We start from the raw sequence: 21,572 nt of genomic DNA, 5'->3' as shown, positions 1-21,572 counted from the left end.
AAAAGCTGCAAGGAAATTGCTAAGAAGGTACCGATCATCCTTCTTTTACCAACTGATCTTTCCAAAATACTCGTCTTATCCTTTTTTAATGCAATAATTCGACGCGGCATTGATTCAATGACTTCATTGAGTCATTAATTAGGAAGTTGCCAAGAAGTTACGATTAATTGGTAGATCATGATATGGTGTGAGAAAGCGGCATGGACTTCTCTTTACTTAGGAGAATCGATGATAACCAACTCTCTACATAAATCCAGCACGTAGATTCAGGCATTACATACACACTATCCTGACTAATTTATTCCATGGCCTCTTCTTCATCCTCTTCTTCTTATACCTCTCCATGTCTCTATGATGTGTTCTTGAGCTTTAGAGGAAAAGATACTCGATATAATTTTATTTCCCATCTGTACAATGCTTTGTATCAAAAGGGAATCCGCACCTACATAGATAACCACTTAGAAAGAGGTACTGAGATCTCACCCCAACTTCTCCAAGGTATAGAAGGTTCAAGGATTTCTATCATTATACTCTCAAAAAATTTTGCATCGTCAACATGGTATTTGAACGAATTATTGAAGGTGCTGGAGCGTAAAGAATCAAAGCAACAAATAATTCTACCTGTATTTTACCATATAGATCCATCGGATGTACGCCATCAAAGAGATAGTTTTGGCATAGCATTGGCTGAACATGCTGATAGATTGAATGGAGCCATGGAGTTGCAGATGTGGAAGGCAGCCCTACGAGACGTTGCCAATTTGTCCGGATACCATTTGACTCCTGACCGGTATTTCTAAGTTTCTAACTCCTTACTTTGTGCCTTCCATGCATGATTTTTTACCCATTCTGTGTGTGTGTATATATATATATGGATTTTATTTCAGAACTAAAACGGTATTAATGTCTTTTAAGTTTATCGGAAAAACTGAATAAATTAATTAACTAAATAAAAATCGAAATTTTTGTTTGGCCTTTTGATGGTCGGTCGCCAACTAAAGTACAAGCATGCTGAGATGTATAGTACTATCAAGTACAAGCAAGCTGAGATATATAGTACTATCACGCACCTAAATTTATTTCTTATTTATCATTTTTTTGTCGTTTTATTATTCAATTTTCAAGAAAATCAAATTTAAGTTAATTAATTAGAAGCCTGTGTCTTTTTGAAGAATTTAATACGGTTCCAGCATTTTAAAGATCATTCGGAGGAGGGGGAAAAATCAATACCAAGTACTTAAAAAGAAAAGAAAAGAAAAGAGTGTTGTCTCTCGAATTGCCATTAACGAAGTATAGGTGAGATTTGTAAAGGATATCATAGCCAAGACCAAGAATTCACTACCGAGGTATATATAATAATTGACATTATTTATCTTCTGGCTCCTAGCTATTAATTAGATTAAAATAAATAAATAATTGTCAAAATAATATAATAAAGTGAAATAAATTTAAGAATATTGAAAGATTTTCATCATGAGTCTAGCAAAACGGAGAGAATTAACTTGCAATCAACTCATACATACGCTCTGCATGCGGTACCAAAGCCCGCCACTACTTTTTTTTTTATTTTAGTTTATTTTCTGGTTGTGGGAAAAAAATATTTAGATTATGTTAATTCCTAATTGTTTTTCATCCAAAAAGTTGTATTCATTAATATTTTTCCATATATATAGGAACGAGTCTGAAGTTATTCAAAAAATCGTTCAAGACGTCTCAACAATACTACAACATTCAGATTTACATGTTGCAAAGTATCCAGTTGGATTAATAGGGTACTCCCAGGTACAGAATATCGTACGGAATTTGCATTTAAGTGTTGACGTACGAATGGTAGGGATCTTAGGCCTTGGTGGACTTGGTAAGACAACTCTGGCCAAAGCAATTTGGAACTCGATTGCTTTTAAATTTGAAGCTAGTTGTTTTCTTGCAAATGTCGGTGACACTTCAAATCAAGCACATGGTTTGGTCAAGTTGCAACAGACCCTTCTTTCTAAGATCTCTGGAGATTCTAGAAGTTTGAAGATTGATATTATTTGATACGGGAATCAATACATGCTTGGTTCTAAAAAAGTTCTTTTAATACTTGATGATGTTGACCACTTGACCCAATTAGAAACATTAGCAGGAGCTTGTGATTGGTTTGGTGAGGGAAGTAGATGTTAGACAAATCAGTTCTGGACATTCCACACTTGAAGCCGATGATCATGGACTTTCCAAACTTGTAGCTGCAGATCAATCTTCTCTAGAACCAACGTGATCAACACTTCCTGATTTTCCTCTTTTCCTTATATCATGCTAGAAGTCTTATTTCCATATTCTATTGTTCTACATTTATTCTTGTAAAGCTGTAATATCCTCTTTCCATATTTACTTGTAAAAATATAACGTACATTGTACCATTTAAATATGAATGAAGTTGTTGTAGAGACTGTGTGTTGGTCTCTCTGTTTTCTATCATCTTTCTATTACACTTCTTACATGGTATCAGCCAGCTAAGGCTCACGCCCAGCAACACCGTTCCTATCATCCAGCTTCCGCACCAAAACATCCAAACACCATGGCCTCTTCTCAACCTTCACCTCAGTTTCCGAAATTGGATGGCCCCAATTATCTCACCTGGCGGATCCAGTTTCTCGTTTACTTGAAGAGCCACGACATGGTTGGACTCGTTGATGGTACCAGCCTTGCTCCAGCCAAAACTTTGCCTGATGAATCTCTGAATCCGGAGTATATTCAATGGTCCAAGAAGGATAACTGTGTTCTCAGTTGGCTCTATGCCTCTATAACTGAAAAACTTGTCTCTACCGTCCTTAATCTGGAGACTTCGAAGCAAGTCTGGGATGCTCTTCAAACTCGCTTCTCTTCGGCGTCACGGTCTCGTGTTGCCTTTCTCAAACGACAACTTCAAACAATTTCCCAAAATACTCGATCATGCCTCTCTTACATTGAAGAGGCCAAGCTCCTCTCAGATCAGCTGTCCGCTGCCGGCAAACCAGTGGAAGAGCAAGATCTCATCACTTATCTTTTGAGTGGACTCAAACCGCAATTCATGCCCTTTGTCACTGCCTTTACCTTTGCAACTAGGGACAAAGACTTTTCTCTAGATGATTTCCAGACTGAGCTCTTGAACTTCGAGACATTAATGGAGGCCTCTAGCCCCTCGGTTCCCGCTGACAACAATTTTGCTTTTGCAGCTGCCTATTCAAAGTCTACGGTGCAAAAGAAGAATAAAGGCCCTGGTGCTTTCTCCCAAACCCGGTTGCCTATACCAACTACACGTCCCCCACCTCATGTGGGGCCCTCTAGCAACAGGCCGGCTACACCTACCTCTGGTGACAATAGACCAACTTGTCAAATCTGTACGAAAAAGGGTCACATGGCCCTTGATTGCTACAATCGGTTTAATTTTTCCTTTCAAGGCCGCTTACCACCATCTGATCTTGCTGCTATGGCTGCTGAAGGAAATACATCTTATGCTCAACAGGTGTAGTATGCAGACAGTGGGGCCAATGCCCACATCACCAATAATATGGCAAACCTGACCACCGCACAGCCCTACGAAGGAGAAGAGACTATAACAGTTGGAAATGGCTCAGGTTTGGTAATTGAAAATATGGGTACCACATCTCTCATCTCACATCCTTCTAATTTTACTCTATCCAATGTTCTTCATTGTCCAAATGCTTCCTCAAATTTAATTTCCATTAATCAATTTTGTCTCGACAATGATTGTTATTTCGTACTCACTGGCCATGATTTTTCTGTGAAGGAGAACAACACGGGGCGACTCTTACTCCAAGGGCAAGTTAAGAACGGACTCTATCCGATTGCAGACAATAAATCTTGTTCAAATAAAATTTCCTGTTTTGCGGCCAAACTTGGTGTGTCCACTACTCTCGACATGTGGCATGATCGTCTTGGCCACCCGTCTCAAGCTGTTTTAAATAAATTGGTCACTTCTAAACATTTAGATGTTTCCACACCAAATAAATTAGGATTTTGTTCGTCGTGTCCTTTAGAGAAATCTAAACAATTACCCTTTAGTGACTCAACTCGTCAAACGACTCGTCCTCTCGCACTTATTCATTCCGATGTATGGACATCTCCTGTATATTCAGTTGGTGGATCAAAATATTATGTTATTTTTGTGGATGACTTTTCTCGTTTTACTTGGCTATATCCCATTAAATTTAAAAGCGAGGTTTTGGCTATTTTTAAACAATTTAAAACTCTTGTTGAAAATGTCTTTTCTTGTAAAATTCAACATTTACAAACTGACAATGGTGGTGAATATACCTCCATCCTTTTTAAATCTTTTTTACAAGAAAATGGCATATTCCATCGATTAACATGCCCCCATACCTCTCAACAAAACGGGATTGCCGAACGGAAAAATCGTCACATAGTTGAAACCGGTTTAACTCTTCTCGCTCGATCTCACCTACCAAATATATATTGGCCCGATGCTTTCCTTACATCTGTTTATCTTATTAATCGCCTTCCCACCAAAGTCCTACATCATTTGACACCTTTTTATATGCTACATAAAAAGGTTCCGAAATATTCACATCTTAAAATCTTTGGCTCTGCATGTTTTCCTTTACTCAGGCCATATGAACCCCATAAACTTTCTTTCCGCAGTAAAGAATGTATTTTTCTCGGTTATGCAAGTCAACAGCGTGGGTATAGGTGCCTTGACTACAAATCTGGCCGTGTATATGTGTCCCGAAATGTCATTTTCAATGAACAAGATTTTCCTGCTGCACGTGATGAAGTTCTCTCTTTTCTTGCTTCACAGAGTTCGGTCTCCCCAGGTACGTCTCCTCCTCTGTTTTCATTTCCACCATTAACAACCCAAATCTCTCCCAATCCTGAACCCGATTTCACTACCCCCCACTCTGAACTTCCGGCTGCTTCTTTTAGCTCTCCTCTTTCGGACCATCCACCAGAAAATCCAGAACTTACAGAGCTTCCCCCACTTGATCCCCCCATCACGGCTTCATTCCCTCCCTCCATCCAGTCGGCCTCCACACTGCCAAATAGCCAAGAAAATAACCCCACTCGTGTCACAACCCGATCCATGACCGGTAATTCCAAACCCAAACTTTTTCTAGATTTCATCTCTCAATACTCTACTCGGCATCCCCTGCAACTTCTTTCCACCGTACTCACCGACTCTGAGCCCTCCACCTATACCCAAGCTGCCTCTTCTCCTCACTGGCGTGCTGCGATGGGCTCTGAGTTTGACGCATTAATGGAGAATGGAACTTGGTCCCTCTGCCCTCGTCCACCCGGTAAGCATGTTGTTAGAAATAAATGGGTTTTTAAGATTAAAAGGCTTTCTGATGGTCGTATTGAGCGCTATAAAGCGCGTCTAGTTGCCAAGGGGTTTGATGAACACTATGGCATTGACTATGCCGAAACGTTTTCACCTGTAGTGAAACACACAACCGTCCGAATGGTTCTTGAGTTAGCTGTCTCTTTTAACTGGAATATATGCCAGTTAGATATTTCAAATGCTTTTTTGCACGGTTTTTTGGATGAAGAAGTATTTATGGAACAACCTCAAGGGTTTGTTGATGAGAATTATCCTGATTATGTGTGTCGTTTGCACAAGTCCTTATACGGCCTCAAACAAGCACCACGTGCTTGGTTTCGCCGTCTCTCACAGTCTCTGTTGGAATATGGCTTTATTGAGTCCACTGCTGATTACTCACTTTTTATATATGCTACTGATTCAGTAAAACTATATGTGTTGGTTTACGTTGATGACATCCTCGTTACTGGGTCCAGCATCGATGCTATTGATTCATTTATTTTATCTCTCAAGGATTCTTTTCTTGTTAGAGATTTGGGTGAGCTGAGTTTCTTTCTAGGTGTTCAAGCCAGTTGTGATCAATGAGGACTTCATCTACGACAAACCCGCTATATTATTGATCTCCTTGACAACACCAAAATGGTGGGTGCTAAACCTCTCAACTGTCCATCAACCTCTGGACCGAAACTTTCCTCCAATGAAGGTGAACTCTTATCTGATCCTACTGAATATCACCGTGTAGTTGGGGCTCTTCAATATTGTACCATTTCTCGTCCCGATATTGCATACACTGTCAATCAATTGTGCCAATTTATGCACAATCCTCGTGAGCCCCATTGGACTGCAGTCAAAAGAGTGCTTCGCTACCTTAAGGGTAGCATTGATTATGGTCTCTATTTTTCATCGGGTGATATACACTTACAAGCCTACTGTGACTCCGATTGGGCCGGCAATCCGGATGATCGACGTAGCACAACCGGGTATGGCATATTCCTTGGTCAGAATCTCATCACCTGGACGGCCAAGAAGCAACCCATCGTATCCAAGAGCAGCACAGAAGCTGAATATCGCAGTTTGGCCATTGTAACTGCAGAGCTGTACTGGATTCGTATGCTTATGAAGGAGCTTGGTGTGCTCCTACCTTCCACTCCAACCATTTGGTGTGACAATATTGGAGCTATTGCTTTAGCCTCCAACCCGGTCTTTCACGCTCGCACAAAACATGTCGAGATCGACTATCACTTCATCCGGGAAAAAGTACTCAACAAGGACATTCAAGTGAAGTATATTTCAACCCAAGATCAGATCGCTGATATTTTCACCAAGGGCCACACTGCCTCTCAGTTTAATTTCCTACGTTCCAAACTCATGGTGATTTTAATCCCCATCACTTTGAGGGGGGGTGTTAGACAAATCAGTTCTGGACATTCCACACTTGAAGCCGATGATCATGGACTTTCCAAACTTGTAGCTGCAGATCAATCTTCTCCAGAACCAACGTGATCAACACTTCCTGATTTTCCTCTTTTCCTTATATCATGCTAGAAGTCTTATTTCCATATTCTATTGTTCTACATTTGTTCTTGTAAAGCTGTAATATCCTCTTTCCATATTTACTTGTAAAAATATAACGTACATTGTACCATTTAAATATGAATGAAGTTGTTGTAGAGACTGTGTGTTGGTCTCTCTGTTTTCTATCATCTTTCTATTACACTTCTTACAGTAGAATCATCATCACAACAAGAGATCAACACTTGTTGACTACTCATGGAGTTGTTTCAACATACAAGATGACGAGATTGGATCAAAATGATGCTTTTCAACTATTTTGTTGGCATGCATTCAAAAGAGATAAACCAAGTAACGGTTATGGAGAGTTTGTAGAACAGATCGTAAATTATGCTGGGAGCCTTCCACTAGCTTTAGTAGTGCTGGGTTCGGATTTATATGGTAGAAGTGAAAGTGAGTGGATAAGTGCAATGGATGAGTACAAGCAAATCCCTCACGAAGATATTCAAAAAATACTTCAAACAAGTTATGATAGATTAAGAGAAAATGAAAAGAATGCTTTTCGTGACATTGCATGTTTTTTCGATGGAGAACAGCTTGATGATGTCATTAATATGCTAGATATTTTTGGTTTTTCCCCAAACTTTTCGATCCCAAGACTTAAGGAAAAGTGTCTTATTTCAGAATTCGATGGAAGATTGCAAATGCATAACTTATTACGAGATATGGGTAGAGAAGTTGTTCGACAAGAGTCACCAAAAATTCCCGAAGTGCGTAGCAGACTGTTCATTCCTGCAGAAGTTCGTGATGTACTTGAGAATGATACAGTGAGTTAGATCTAGATCTCTTTTAATTAAACACTATTTCATTGGTACATGTGACATATACTTGTGTGTATGTGTATATATGTGAATAAATGAATAATTTATTTTTTGATTTCGTTGGCACACTCAAACATTGTCTTACTATATAGGGAGGGGTCAACGTTGAAGCAATACTGGTAGATTTGCCTAAAGGCGATGACATTATCCACTTGAGTCCGAAGGCCTTCGAAAATATGAGAAGACTCAGATTCTTTAGAGTCTGCAATGCACAGTTTGTTGGAGATCAACTTGAGTCACTACCTGATGAAATAAGAGTGATTGATTGGCCCAAATGTCCTTTGCAATATCTGCCACCTAAATTTCGTGGAAACAAACTCGTTATTTTACGAATGCCCGATAGTCTCATCCGACCGATTCGCTTCGAATTTAAGGTAAAATTATTATTATTTTCAATATTTCTTTCTTTAAACTTAGTTTGATGTTCTATTTTTTTTAACAGAATCTTACGATTATGGATTTTTCGGATTGTCAATTATTAACGGAATGCCCGGATATTTCAAGCTGCCCAAATTTGAAGGAAATGCATCTTAATTATTGTAGAAATCTAGTTGAGGTTCATGATTCGGTTGGATTCTGTGCTAAGCTTTCTGAATTGAGTCTCGATGAATGTTCCAACCTCAAGAGCTTTTCAAAGAGACTCCAGTTGAGATCTCTGCGTTTCCTTTCACTTCGTGGTTGCTCAAGCATTCAAAACTTTCCTGAAATTGAATGTCAAATACAATATTTAAGGGTCATCGACTTAAAGGGAACCGCTATAGAAGAACTACCTTCCTCCATTGAGCACGTCACTGGGCTAGTGCATTTAATACTAAAAGACTGCGTAAACCTTAAGCATCTACCAAGTTGCCTTCTTCAGTGGAAATCTCTACGGTGGCTTGTACACGATGATTGCCCAAATATTGTAAATTTTGGGATGGAGGCCGTGCATAACGGACAGTCCTCTCCATATATAGTGTCTACGAGGGAAAATGAAGCTTCGTCGAGTACAGAATTATTCACAATGGCACCTCCAACAAAATCAGCCATTTCTCTTCTTCAAGATTCTTCCTCATTAAGGTTTCCGTTGTTGTATCAATTGGATCTTGCAAACTCTGGCCTAACAAAATCGAATTTCTTTGGGCCATTTCATTGCTTTCCAAATGTGGAACATTTAGATCTATCACACAGTGATATCATAAGCATTCCTGCAAGCATCAAAAGTACATTTGTTAGATTGAGGAATCTTATATTGAATGATTGCAAGAAACTTCAAGAAATTATAGAGTTCCCAACGAATCTAGAAGTGGTAGATGTTGGGGGATGCATATCACTGGAAAGTTTACCAGAAATATCAGAAGTAATTTTCCCACGGCTATATTCGATTGACTTATTTAGATGCTATAAAGTGAATATGGGGAATTGTATGCCAAACCCTTTATGGAATCGAGTAAGTCTCTATTTCTCTTTTTACTAAAATTATACTCGTTTTGTGTGCCTAATCGGTTTATATATATACATATATATATGAATGTAGTTGAAATTTAATGATATATTCATCAAACAGGCTAGCATGATTTTTCCAGGAAATAATATTCCAGATTGGTTCAGCTATTGCAAGGAGAGTACTTCAAAAAGTCATTGCTGTCAATTAGAAATTAAAGGGCCCCCACTATGTTTGGATGACATCATAGGAATTGCTTTTTGTGCTGTTATTGAAACCGTCAGCACTACTCTAATTTGGGTTGAGATGCCTGGAGAAGAAGATGTTAGTCAAGAAGTACATCTTGGTAAAATGGATTCAGATCATGTATGCTTGTGGTACTTACCTACAGAATATCTTACGCGGCGAGCGAGTGAAGAGGCCGACCATCTGAGGATTATATTTGAGAGTACTCCAAATTCAGTGAACTTCAAACGATGCGGAGTTCATCTGTTATACAAACAACATGATGAACAGAATGCAAAAGATCATGAAAATGTTGATGTCCATTTGGATGCACCCATTAAAGATATTGGAAATTTTGCAAATCCGATAGATGGAAGTCCACTTTCGAAGAGGCGTCGTATTGATCATGATTATGACGATGATGATCACGACATTGAATCCAACTTGTACTCACAAGTTCTTTTTCCAAGACATAAGCTAGTGGAAACAGAGTCCGTGGAGAAAAAAATAACATTTTACGATAATCGAAAATTCACGAGGACAAGTCATATTTTGCGGCGACTTCGTGTCGCTGCAAATAAGTCTGCCTCGTTTGTTTTGTTTTCGAGATGAGATGAGTTGACGGACAACCTTAGACCTTCGCCACCATGTCTCTCTCTTCCCTCCTCCCCTCCTCACGTTCCCTCTCTTTCCCCGGTAACTCCCTCTCCTCCTCCTGATTTTTCCCCCAACAGAATCTTCGTCTCGACCCCCTTCCTCAATGTGCCACAGCCATGACAACAGCAACTCAGGCCACCATGAGCCTCCATGCTCAGCCACCCGATTCAATATGTTTTGGTATAGCCTCAAGCGGCAAGCAGCAAGCAACACTCCAGCCCCTTAATTTTTGGTATAATCCATATTCCCTTTATCTTTCCTAGATTACTATGTTTATGTGATTGGATGCGTAGAATGTGTGTGGAAGCTTGAAGGACCATCGTATGGTTGTATAGTGGCTGGACAGATTTTGTAAATTGAATGTATTGTGTGAATGAAGCTTATAAAGTTAGTGAATGTGTTTGAGTTGGTGTATAATTGATATGGACATAATTATATATATTGAATATGTTGGTTATGATGAACTAAGAAGAAGTTATGTGCTGGGTGGGTATTGAATGGGAGTTTTAATGGTTATATTCTGTTTGGTTGAATCTTTTGTCAGTGAAACTCACTTTTAGCTTTAGCTGAAATTTTTTTATCCTGGTCTCTCCATTTTTACTACCGATAAAATGCTTGTAATGGTTTATGTATCTGTGGCCTTTATGCCCTAAGTTTCATGTCTAAGCGTGCTAATAGAGAGAGTTTTATAGTAAAAGCACGAGGGATGAACATTATACTTGTTTTATTGATGTATGAAGAAAATTCTTGCCGGACAGTGTATGTAGAAAATTCTTGCTGGACAGTGATGCATCAATGATGAATAAACATGCTTGCTCGTTTCTTATGTACTGATGTCTTCGTGATGTTCATGTGGTAGAAACTTCGCAGCCATTTTATTCTTCTGGGTGATAATCTTTTAAATTCTTTGTTAAAAAAAGGAAATAGAGTTTGAACTCTTGCTTGAATAATGAATGTGTTTGAGTGGATAAGTGTGGGAATATAATGGTTTGAACTTATGAAATCATGAATATGCTTGTCAAGGGGCTTATGAGCAGGAGAGAAGTATTCGTGAAGGTAGAAACAAAAGAAATTAGTTCAACCTACTGCTTGATGAGGTAGAATAAAATTATGCTCTGTTATGATTTAGGCAATTTGGGTTCTGTTATTGTTTCTGCTGTAGATTTAGCTCTATCATTTCCTCTAATCAACTATGTTTAAATCTCCATTTTTTTTGGTATGTCAAACCATTATAAATCAATGCGAACGTGAGCCACAAGTCCCTTGCATCAAACCAGCTCCATCTCTCTTTGGCAGCTGTTACATTCCTTTCACTTAGGCAAATTTATTTTTTGTTCTTGCCTCATATTCCTCCAGTTTTATTAGATTATAGCACCTAAACACCTAAGTTAGTTGCTGCACATCAAACCAACCCTCTAATCACGTCATTCTCATCCCTTCTCACTACTAGCCATCTCAAGCTCCAAGCCACAAATGCTATAAGGATTGAACTAGAATTACTGCAAGGCATTATAGCAGCAGAATTTCAGTCCTTGTAACTCTCAGTTTTGAGTTCAGTCTTCTATATTCCTTCCCTTATTAAGTTTTGTTTGCTTTTGTTTTGCACGTGAATCTATGTTGTTGTGGCATTTAGCTAGCCTCTTGTTTGCTTTTGTGTTGCGCTTGCATCTTGTCTTTTGGGATTGACTTTGTTGGAGGAAATAATTGGGGTTTATAAAACTTACTGTCTTGTCTTTTGCAAGGCCACTGTCATGAATTTTTATTGCCTTACGAAATATTCTCTGGCCAGGAGCAAGTACTGCTAATGGGCCATAAGCTGATTTTCTCCTTACAAAAACTTCCCACCTTGGGCCAAAATGGGCACGCCACTCTTCCTGTGTAGTGTAATGGGGCAGATATTGCTGGACCCCTAGATGGGCTGTTTCACAGAATTTCTAAAATTTTTTTGTTTTGAGTTAAAATATGTACGTAACTTCCGATAGGAAAAGTGTTGATGTAATATAGCTAGACTGCGACATGTAGTTTTCAATTTCCTGCATAATTAAACAAAAACATGTCAGAGTCAGTAAGAGAAAGGGAGATTGCTCAATATTTCTTGCTCTTGGGTTCTCATTAGGAATTTTCTTGTAAACATGTTAAGCACAACTTTAGTAGTTTTTTTGAAATTGTTATTAGTGTCAATTTGAATCTCCAAGGTTTGTATATAATTTTTTAGCTTATATTAGACAATTTTTTATAATCGTTTTTGGCTCATTCTCATCTTTTTTGGCTTTTACATTTTTTTTTCTGAATTCTTTTAGCCTTTGCCGTGAAGACAACTCGTGGCAAATAAGTTTGTGTCAGAAGAAATTTTTTCCACCAAATGTTCTAGTGGGTAATACTAATCCCCGCCATTACCTCTTGCAGTAATTGCTTCTATTCCCACGAGCATTAATGAAAATGAACGTGCTTTTGCGACGAGCTTCATCAGCTCTTGCCTTAAGATGTGTCATGGGAAAACATAGGTATTGACCACGGCTTAAACCTTTTGTGGGCTATAATACTTTTCGCAGCAAGTTTTATGCCGCGAGCTTCCCACAACGAAATTTTGTGGGAATAGAGTTTTTCACACAAAAAAAGCTACTTTTTGCCATGAATCTCCCCTTTGGGAAAACACGGTATTTCTTGTAGTGATATATATGTATATATTTTGCCTTGGACATCAAATCTTTTCTCGGGTCTGAAATCCATTTTGTTTGACTTCAAATTTTTTTCAAGCGCATGGATGAGCTAGCAGTTATGTAATGTAGTTATTTTATTTTGTATTTAACTTGAGCTTCATATGAAGTCAAACTTGTCGATACAACTATTTTGTATTTAATTTGTAGTTCTTGACTTGTCGATACAACTATTTTGTGATCAATACATGGAGAGGGCTTTTCTATTTACTTGAAGAACAAGAACTACAAAACAAAACTCGAAGGCAACTTCCAAAAACTGGAAGAATATGCAATTTACCTTCCTATCTCCCTCAGCATCCATGGCTTCATGCCTTAGAGATGAGATGCAAAGCGGATATGCCTAATTCCATAAACCTGGTTGTGTATTGTTTGACCGTCATGCCTCATTGGATCAAGTTCGCAAAGTCCCTCTCCTTCTGCAGCTTCATGATGGCAAGAAACGGCCTCCAATGATCCTAGCTCTATGATTAGCAGTTGTCGTTTTGGTCCTTGGTGCACTAGATTTTTTTTTTTTTTTTTTTTTTTTTTAAGAAGAGCCGGTAGCCACCCACATAGCAGCCCCATCCCAAGTTTATTAAAAAGCCCTCACTTGTGGCGGAGGAATACCGTGGTTACAACCCTTGGCCTGGGGGCTACAAATAAAAAACCAAAACCCAGGCCTAAAAAAAACCATAAAGAAACCACAACCACAACCACAAAGCACAAAAAAAACATAAAAAGACACAGAACCACAACCTGCAAGAAACAACCTGCACAGACAAAAAGTAAGAATAGAAAAAATTGAGTGTGAAGAAAAGGACATACCTGAAGATAAAGCCATCAACCGAGGCACATTAACATCGTCTTCGGATTTTCCGAATGTAGGGAAGACCCCTTTTGTCCAGCCGAATATTGCCTCTTATGGGAGCAGGTAGATCAGATAAAGAAAACCATGAGAGGGTATGGCCCTTAGCACCCAGTTTAGCAAGCCCATCTGCAACCGAGTTACATTCTCTATAGCAGTGAACAAGAGAAACATTGAGCCCTGCGAGACGACTCTGGATCTCATCCCAATAATCTTCCATGTACCACAGGCCACATCTCTGAGTCCTTAACCAGTTAAGCACAAGCATGGAGTCAAGTTCGATTTCCACAGATGAAACACCCAACAGGCCAATATGACGAAGCCCATGAAGTAAACCCATCAGTTCAGCATAGTTGTTGGAGTTATGCCCAGTGGCAGTTGCAAACCCGCAAAGAAAGTTACCGTTATCATCACGAATGATGCCTCCTGCACCCGACGGGCCTGGATTGCCTAGAGAAGAGCCATCAACATTCAATTTGACCTAACCAGGCTTAGGAAGCTTCCACTTGACTGGAATAATAAACTCTTTCCTCGTAACATTTAAAGGCATATTAAAGCAATGTAAAACACCTTCGTCACGTCGAGAGAGCAAGTTGACATCCTTAAGCTTTAACCCGATCCAGGAGACCCAATATTTAATAGAACACCAAACCTGTTGGACCGATTCCATCAAACCTTCCATACGGGCTTTACTGCGACGTCTCCATAGACGCCAAGTAATGATAGCCGGAAGAAGACCCAGCAATTGACCCGGGCGATTAGAATTTTTTGCCCGCCTATACCAGCAGTCCACCCTCTGTTTCCAAGAGCTACCTTCTAACCAAGGAATTTCAAGAACAACAGAACAAATACGCCAGATTTTTTCAGCAAAATCTCCTATAGCAAGACAGTGATTGAGATCTTCATATTTGGAATTAGAGCAGCAATCGCAGCGGGAGACAATAGAAATACCAAGATTACGGATTCTGTCATCCACAGGAAGACAATTGTGAATGGCCTTCCACATAGTAATCGAAATATTATTGGGAAGAGCAGAATGCCAGACCCAATTAGCCCAAGGAAAAACAGGGGCTCTTATATGAATACAATTCCACGCGCTTTTAGTAGAGAAGAGACCGTCAGCTGAAGGAAGCCAAATCAACAAATCCTTCCCGTTTTTAATCCGACCCAATTGCAAAATAAGGTCCTCAGCTTTGTGATGACCAACCAACCGAGTAAACAAATCCATATTCCAACCCAACCCAGCTTTACAATCCTCCAATTTAAGATTTGGCATATCAGAAATCGGAATATTATCACTAAGAGGAGCATCGTCAGCCCAATGGTCATGCTAAAAGAGAACATTACCCTCCTGAACTTTCCATTTAGAATTAGCTTGCACTAAAGAAATACTGTTCAAAATCATCTTCCAAAAAAGAGACCCTTTCTTATGATCCACCATGGAAATATGTCTGTCACCAATATATTTAGCATGAAAAAACTTGGACCAGAGAGAAGTACCTTGCAGAAGGTTCCAGGCTAGCTTCATGTGAAGAGAAGACTGGACGTCTTGAAGGTTACGAAGGCCCAGACCGCCTTCTGAGACAGACTTACAAATATCCACCCAAGAGCGCCATTTTTTCTTAGGTTTCCCATCTTTAACACCCCAGAAGAAGGTACTGATGATTCTGTGAATTTTCTCAATCACGGCTTTCAGAGTTCTTAAGATAGAAAGGCTGTGTACGGGTATACTTTGAAGAACATGTTTAATGAGAGTCAAACGCGCCCCACTGGATAACAACCTGGCCTGCCAACCCTCCAATTTAGACTGAACTTTAGCAATTAAGTCATCAAAGTGAACAATCTCCAGTCTTCCTGTGATAATAGGAACTCCCAGATATTTAAAAGGAAAACTTCCTTCCGTAAAACCAGTGAAACGAAGGAGAGCCCGACGCCTAGATACAGAGATCTGAGTAGAGAAAAAAATATGGGATTTATTTTTGTTCACAACTTGCCCTGACCACTGTTCATAAGTCTTCAACACATCAGTAATAGCTTTCAAAGAAGCCTTTCCCCCATTACAAAATAGGACCATGTCATCCGCATAAAGCAGATGTGAGATAATAGGGGAGCCACGCGGGTGGTGAAACGGAATGATCTTGCCCATATGAATCTGATTATTAATCATCCGCGAGAAAATGTCTTCCACAAGAATGAAGAGGTAGGGAGAAATGGGGTCACCTTGACGCAACCCCCGGCCACCTTTGAAGAAACCTTTGGGAACACCATTCATGACCACAGAGAACCAAGGATTCGTGATGCATTGACGAATCAAATTACAGAAAAAATCTGAGAAACCGAAAGCTTTAAGAACCTGCAAAAGAAAGGACCAGTCTACACTATCGAAGGCCTTTGCCATGTCAATCTTCAAGACAACATTCCCACCATAAACAGGTTTATTAATAGAGTGAATCATCTCTTGAGTCATGCTAATGTTATCAAAGATGCTACGGCCCGGGAGAAAGGCTCATTGTTCAGGAGAATAAAATTAGCAAGCAGGGGGGATAAGCGATTAACCATGATTTTGGTGCAAATTTTGTAAAAGACATTGCACAAGCTAATCGGTCTAAACTTATCAAAACTTGTCGGATTTTCAACTTTTGGGATTAAAACCAGATGAGTAGCATTGAAAAACTGAGGGAGAGCCATACCTTGAAAAAACTCTGACACAGCAGCGACAACATCGGTACCCACAATATGCCAACAAGATCGATAGAAGCCCGACCCAAAACCGTCAGGACCCGGGCTACTATCTTCCGGAATGGAGCAAAGAGCATCATAGACTTCTTGAGACAAAGGAACACAAGAAAGGAGATCGTTGTCATCTTGTGAAATAGTCGGTTGAACTAAGTCCCCCAGATTAGGCTCATCACAACTGTTACCTGCTTTCAAGAAATTTGAAAAATAAGTGATAGCCCCGTCGTGAATTTGTTCAGGTGAGGAGAGAATAGAACCATCCTCGAGCTGCATCGCTTTCACCTCTTTATGATTACGACGACTGACAGCACAGAAGAAAGCAGAATTTGCTTCACCCTTCTGAATCCAGCGTTGTTTGGCTTGTTGGGCTAGACGTTGTTCTTCCCTATTCAACCAGACTGATAGTTCCAGCTGGGAGGCAACAAGATCATCCTCCACGTCTTCAGCATACTCAGTTTGTAAACTTGCCTCCAAGCCCTTTATACGATCTTCAAGAGCCGCTATGTGGGAGACAGTTTTACCAAAGGTGTGATTGTTCCAAGTTCTCAAAGCAATTTTGAGACGTTTAAGTTTAGTAACAAGCATATACAAAGGAGATCCCCCAACATCATCGCCATTCCAAGAGTGCGAGACACAATCGAAAAACTGAGCATGAGAAACCCACATTTGCTGAAATTTAAAGGAAGGAAAGCCATACCGAATAAGCTGATTCTCCAACGAGACTGCCATCGGCGCATGATCAGAAGAAGTGCGCGCCAAGTATTCCATATTAGCACCAGGAAAAGCATCGAGAGCCGCTGTGTTGAATAGACAACGATCAAGACGAGCCCAATGCCGTGATCTACCCGAATGACCATTGCACCAAGAAAGAGAATTCCCACAGGAAGGCATGTCAAGAAGCCCACAAGAACCCACCCAACTGTTAAACTCCTCCATAGCCAAAGCCAACCTTGGCCTGCCCCCTCTACGCTTCGAGTCATTTCTGATAATATTAAAATCACCCATGACCATCCAAGGAAGATGATGAATATTAGCCCCCATCAAAGAACCCCACAGTCTTCTACGCTCCAAATAGGAACATTTCGCATAAACAAAAGTAATACGGAAATCATTCAGATTAGTGATTCTAACAGTCAAAAATTGATCACCCGTGTTCTCGACAACAAGGTGTAAATCTTGAGACCAAAACAACCATAATTTGCCGCCTTCCTCAACATTAGAGCAACAACCATCAAAATGTAATCTATCACGCCATATATCTAAACGAGAGATTCTAACCATAGGCTCAGCAATAACAACAAGTTTAGGATGAAACTTTGTTACCAAATTTTTAAGACGCTTTCTCGACGTTCCGAGACCTCGAGCATTTCAATATAAGTAAGAGACCTTCATAAATTGAGACGGGAGGGCTTGCTTACAACCCTGGAAGAACCCCTTAATTTAATGCCTTTCCCATTCTGTTTAAATTCCGAAGGAATATCCGAGTCCGAGACCACTAGGTTGTTTTTAGCTAAATGCTCCAAGGGCCCTTCAGAGTCAGTATCTGAACAAACTTGACAATCAGAGCAGGTTGTTTTACGTTCAATCTCCTCACAAAGAGGTGCCTTTTCGTCCGGTTGAGCATTTTCGTCCGGGACCATGGTAGGCCCATCATGGACCATATCATCGGCGTCTTCCTCTTCAAGCTCTTCAATAATGATCGGAGCCGGTTGAGCCTTGGAGATGTGCCCAGTTTTGCCATGTTCCAAGGTAGTAGCCACGGGTTCAGGACCCATTGAGTTCAAAGTACCTCCCAAAACTTCAGCACCCGAGTGTAGCAGCACTCCTTTATGATTTTTCTCACACAATCCAGACGTAGAAGTACATACAGTCCCTAGACCCGCAGCATCAACGTGAGCATGTCTGTCCAGCGAGAGGTCAACCATAGGAATAGGCTCACCGACCAGAACGGGAACAGCCTCTTTCAAAGCAGTCTTCTCCAAATCTTCTTGCATCTGCTCCACATCTTCCAAACTCTGAAGAGCTTCAGCGGCAACCAGTTTGGAGTGAACCAGTTGAGGTACTTCACCCTGTTCAGCAGTCACGACACCAACAAATGGCTCCATCCTCTTCTCAAAATTATCCGAGTTAGACACATCCTCTGTAATCGGTAAACCTCCATTGACGTTGTCCTCCTTGGCACTCGGTTTTTCAGCTTTCGGTTTCCAGATTTTTCCACCTTTCACCGTTTGTTTTTTTTCCCCTCCATTACGACAGGTACTTTGGTTATGGCCTTGGCAGCGACAGTTCAAACAATAAGCCGGCAAAGTCTCGTAAAGAATCTCCTGCCTGCGGCTTCTCGGCATTCCAGGAATACCAATCCAGAAGTGGGAGATGGGCTGCTGAGAGGCATCAATTTCTAGACAAACCCGGGCTCCATCTGTGCGGGTAGCGCACTTCGTAGGATTATCGCGGCGAATGTAATTTCCGATCGGTGCCATGAGCATCTTTAAGAGGGAGGAGAAGTTGGGCGGAAGGCCCGGCAAGAAAACCCAAACAGGCACAGTCGGTGGCTCAATGTCTTCATCGAAATCAGGAGACCATGCAAAGGCACGGTAAGGGATTCCTTCTATGTCACACGATTCCCTTGACAAAGCCTTGTGAAGATCGGATTCAGAAGACATGCGAATGAATATATTTCTGGGCCGTTGCATGGCAGAGACGACTGGCAAGGAGGACAGACCCCAGCGGCTGCGTATGAAGGCACGGATGCTATTAAGGGATGGTCTTTGTCGAAGAAACTTCACAACCATGGAAAATCTGAACGGTTCTGCAGTTTTAGCAAGTTCCTCGGCTGAAAAGGAGAAAAAAGGCTCACCGTCGATGTACTTTGGTTGCCGGAAAGGGACCACCACCTCTGGCAGTGGTTGGGGCACGGATGAAACCAGGTCGGCGAACGACCGTGGAGGACCAGCCATGGAAGGCTGGCCTTCAACGGCCGCCATGCAGAAAGCGTACGTGAGCGTAACCGAGAAAGACGTGAAGCCCTAGCAGAGCGTTTCACGTTAAAACGCACCGTATTGTTTCCATGATGAGTATCGCATTCCTTGGTGCACTAGATAATCAGTACGAAATAGAGTAAAAGTGTGAACCAGATAATCTTGAGGGTAATTTTTCTAAACAAAATAGAGGTGTTCTTCAGGTGAGCTTTGGGCTCAATCACTTGTATAGAGTTAGTTCAAGTTATAATACAACCAATTGAGTTGTTGTATCCTAGAAGAGACAAGTCAAAAGGAAGTCTGTTGCACCGATTCAATTGAAAATTTACATACTGCAGAGGGCTTGAACCCACCTTATAGAACGATATTTTCATGCCTCAGTCCATATTAGTTTTGTTCGAATACTAATTTCATTGTAGTTTTTATTATATTATTGTGTATTTCACTAACACTTCCTCTCACAAATCCTTTGTTTCCTCACACTAGGTTACTCTTGGGTGCACCATGATGACTCTCATGCCACAAGACTAAGAACTCATCACTTTTACTTACTCCTAGACTTCCAAAAACTCAAACCTACAACACTAAGATCATAAACTAATCTCTTGTACTTGTTTGGATAGTAAGATGAGATGAGATGGTTTTATATAAAAGTTGGATAAAATATTATTTTATAATATTATTATTGTTTTGTGATTTGAAAAATTTGAATTGTTTATTATATTTTGTATGAAAATTTGAAAAGGTTATAATGATGAAATAAGATGAAACACTTTCTGAATCCAAACAAACTTTATAAATTCACCCAAAGTCGTAAAGCTCTAATACTACCGAGTCTCTGCTGCCCGATCCTTGCTTGTGATTTGGCGGAGAATTTCACAGGTCACACCACTCAATGTGTGAAGATTTGTGTGTGCTCTCATATGCCCGGCACACGTGGGTATAAAATTTTACAGCAAAAAGAAAAGGGTATGCAATAAAACTATAATTATGAATATTGATAATTTAAAAACATCAAACTCCATCATATATATCCATAAGTCATGAAAACTCCTCATAAATCTCCAAGTTAACTAAACTATTACATCCTATAAACTATACATCAAATCTAAATCAGTTAAGACAAATTTATAATCACCAAGTCTACCCAAAAACAGGGGCAAATCGGCCCCCACTAGGACTTTTCACCCAGGCCGGATTTTTTTTCGGTCCGGTCTGAAACTTGGATAACCGGATTCCGATTCAGGTTTTCGGTCTGGGATCAAATCCAGGTTGGAACCCGCATTACAAAATCCAGACCAATCCGGTTCGGGTACAGTTATGAAACTTGGGTTCCAGGTTTAAAACCTGGTACCCGGGTTATATATATTATGTTGAACATAAGATTTCAAGCTTTGTGTAATTATATATCTACACATGGATTTTGATGATAACAAATGAATTCAAAGAATGAAGGAGTCTCAAGCTCAAGTTGTCCACAAAATGGAGTCAAGCACATCAAGGAACCAAGCATGAGCAAGAAGGGAACAAGTTCACATTAAAGTCATAGAGTAATATGTAAATCTCTTAAAAATTCGAAATTAGGAGTAAGGCTCAAAAATTAATATTTTATCATAAAGCATTAAAATACATTTTCCACATGTGCATGAATATTTTGAAAATTAAATTTGAAAATTTTGAAAGATGATTGATTGTCATCTTTCACATGTGCATACCTTGATTAAAGGGTTGAACTTTGAAAATATTAAAGATGATTGATTGTCATCTTTCACATGTGTATGTTTTATTTGAATATTTTCAAAAGTGATTGATGCTTTTTTAGACTTATACAAAAGGTAGATGATTTTGTTTGAAATATTTGAAAAGTAAAGTGTGCTCCTTTTGTCATATGCAAAAAGTAAAAGATTAGGTTTGAATTTTTGAAAAAGGAAAGTGTGCTCCTTTTGTCATATGCCAAAAGTAAAAGATTAGGTTTGAAGTTTTTGAAAAATGAATGATGTTGTCTTTGACAATTGAAAATGAAGAACCTTTTATTTGAATTTTTTGAAAAAGTGAATGATGTTGTCTTTGACATGTGAATCTTTTTAAATTTGAATATGAAGTCTCATATGCCTATAAATAGATCATTTGAGAGCTTCACATTTACAACATCCAGAGCATACAACATTCATTCAAAGCTTTCATTCTCTCTTCTCTAAGCATTGAGCCTTAATTCTTGTTCATTTTGAAATATATAGTTTGCGCTGTATTGTTCTTATTTCACTCATTGAGGAGTGTTT

The 21,572-nt window shown here is 39.8% G+C and overlaps 2 protein-coding genes and 1 long non-coding RNA gene across 5 annotated transcripts; 1 reads left to right on the top strand and 2 right to left on the bottom strand.

Moving 5' to 3' along the window:
• Positions 1–183: 183 nt before the first annotated feature.
• LOC122297226 lies at positions 184–752 on the bottom strand. Its single transcript, XR_006238695.1, has 2 exons — positions 622–752; positions 184–442 (listed from the first exon to the last, which is right to left on the bottom strand). It is a non-coding gene; the product is annotated as an uncharacterized LOC122297226 (long non-coding RNA).
• LOC122297215 (disease resistance protein Roq1-like) lies at positions 435–12,202 on the top strand. Of its 3 annotated transcripts, none has more exons than XR_006238691.1 (7): positions 435–790; positions 1,674–2,156; positions 7,047–7,656; positions 7,803–8,084; positions 8,153–9,139; positions 9,257–10,247; positions 11,805–12,202. XR_006238691.1 is itself a non-coding variant. In XM_043107194.1 (6 exons), the coding sequence occupies exons 2-6, from the start codon at positions 2,053–2,055 to the stop codon at positions 9,968–9,970; spliced, it is 2,697 nt and encodes an 898-aa protein (XP_042963128.1). In that variant the 5' UTR covers positions 435–790; positions 1,674–2,052; the 3' UTR covers positions 9,971–10,479. The 3 variants fall into 3 exon arrangements, 1 of the variants encoding a protein (XP_042963128.1); XR_006238690.1 differs by lacking the exon at positions 11,805–12,202 and adding an exon at positions 11,039–11,749; XM_043107194.1 differs by lacking the exon at positions 11,805–12,202 and having other exon boundaries at positions 9,257–10,479.
• Positions 12,203–16,042: 3,840 nt separating this feature from the next.
• On the bottom strand, positions 16,043–17,596 carry LOC122296986. Its single transcript, XM_043106776.1, has one exon. The coding sequence runs from the start codon at positions 17,594–17,596 to the stop codon at positions 16,043–16,045; it is 1,554 nt and encodes a 517-aa protein (XP_042962710.1).
• Between the last annotated feature and the right edge of the window lie 3,976 nt (positions 17,597–21,572).

This window comes from Carya illinoinensis, chromosome 15 (assembly GCF_018687715.1).
Source record: "Carya illinoinensis cultivar Pawnee chromosome 15, C.illinoinensisPawnee_v1, whole genome shotgun sequence".
NCBI classification, from domain to species: domain Eukaryota; kingdom Viridiplantae; phylum Streptophyta; class Magnoliopsida; order Fagales; family Juglandaceae; genus Carya; species Carya illinoinensis.
This window is presented reverse-complemented; position numbering and strand designations above follow the sequence as displayed.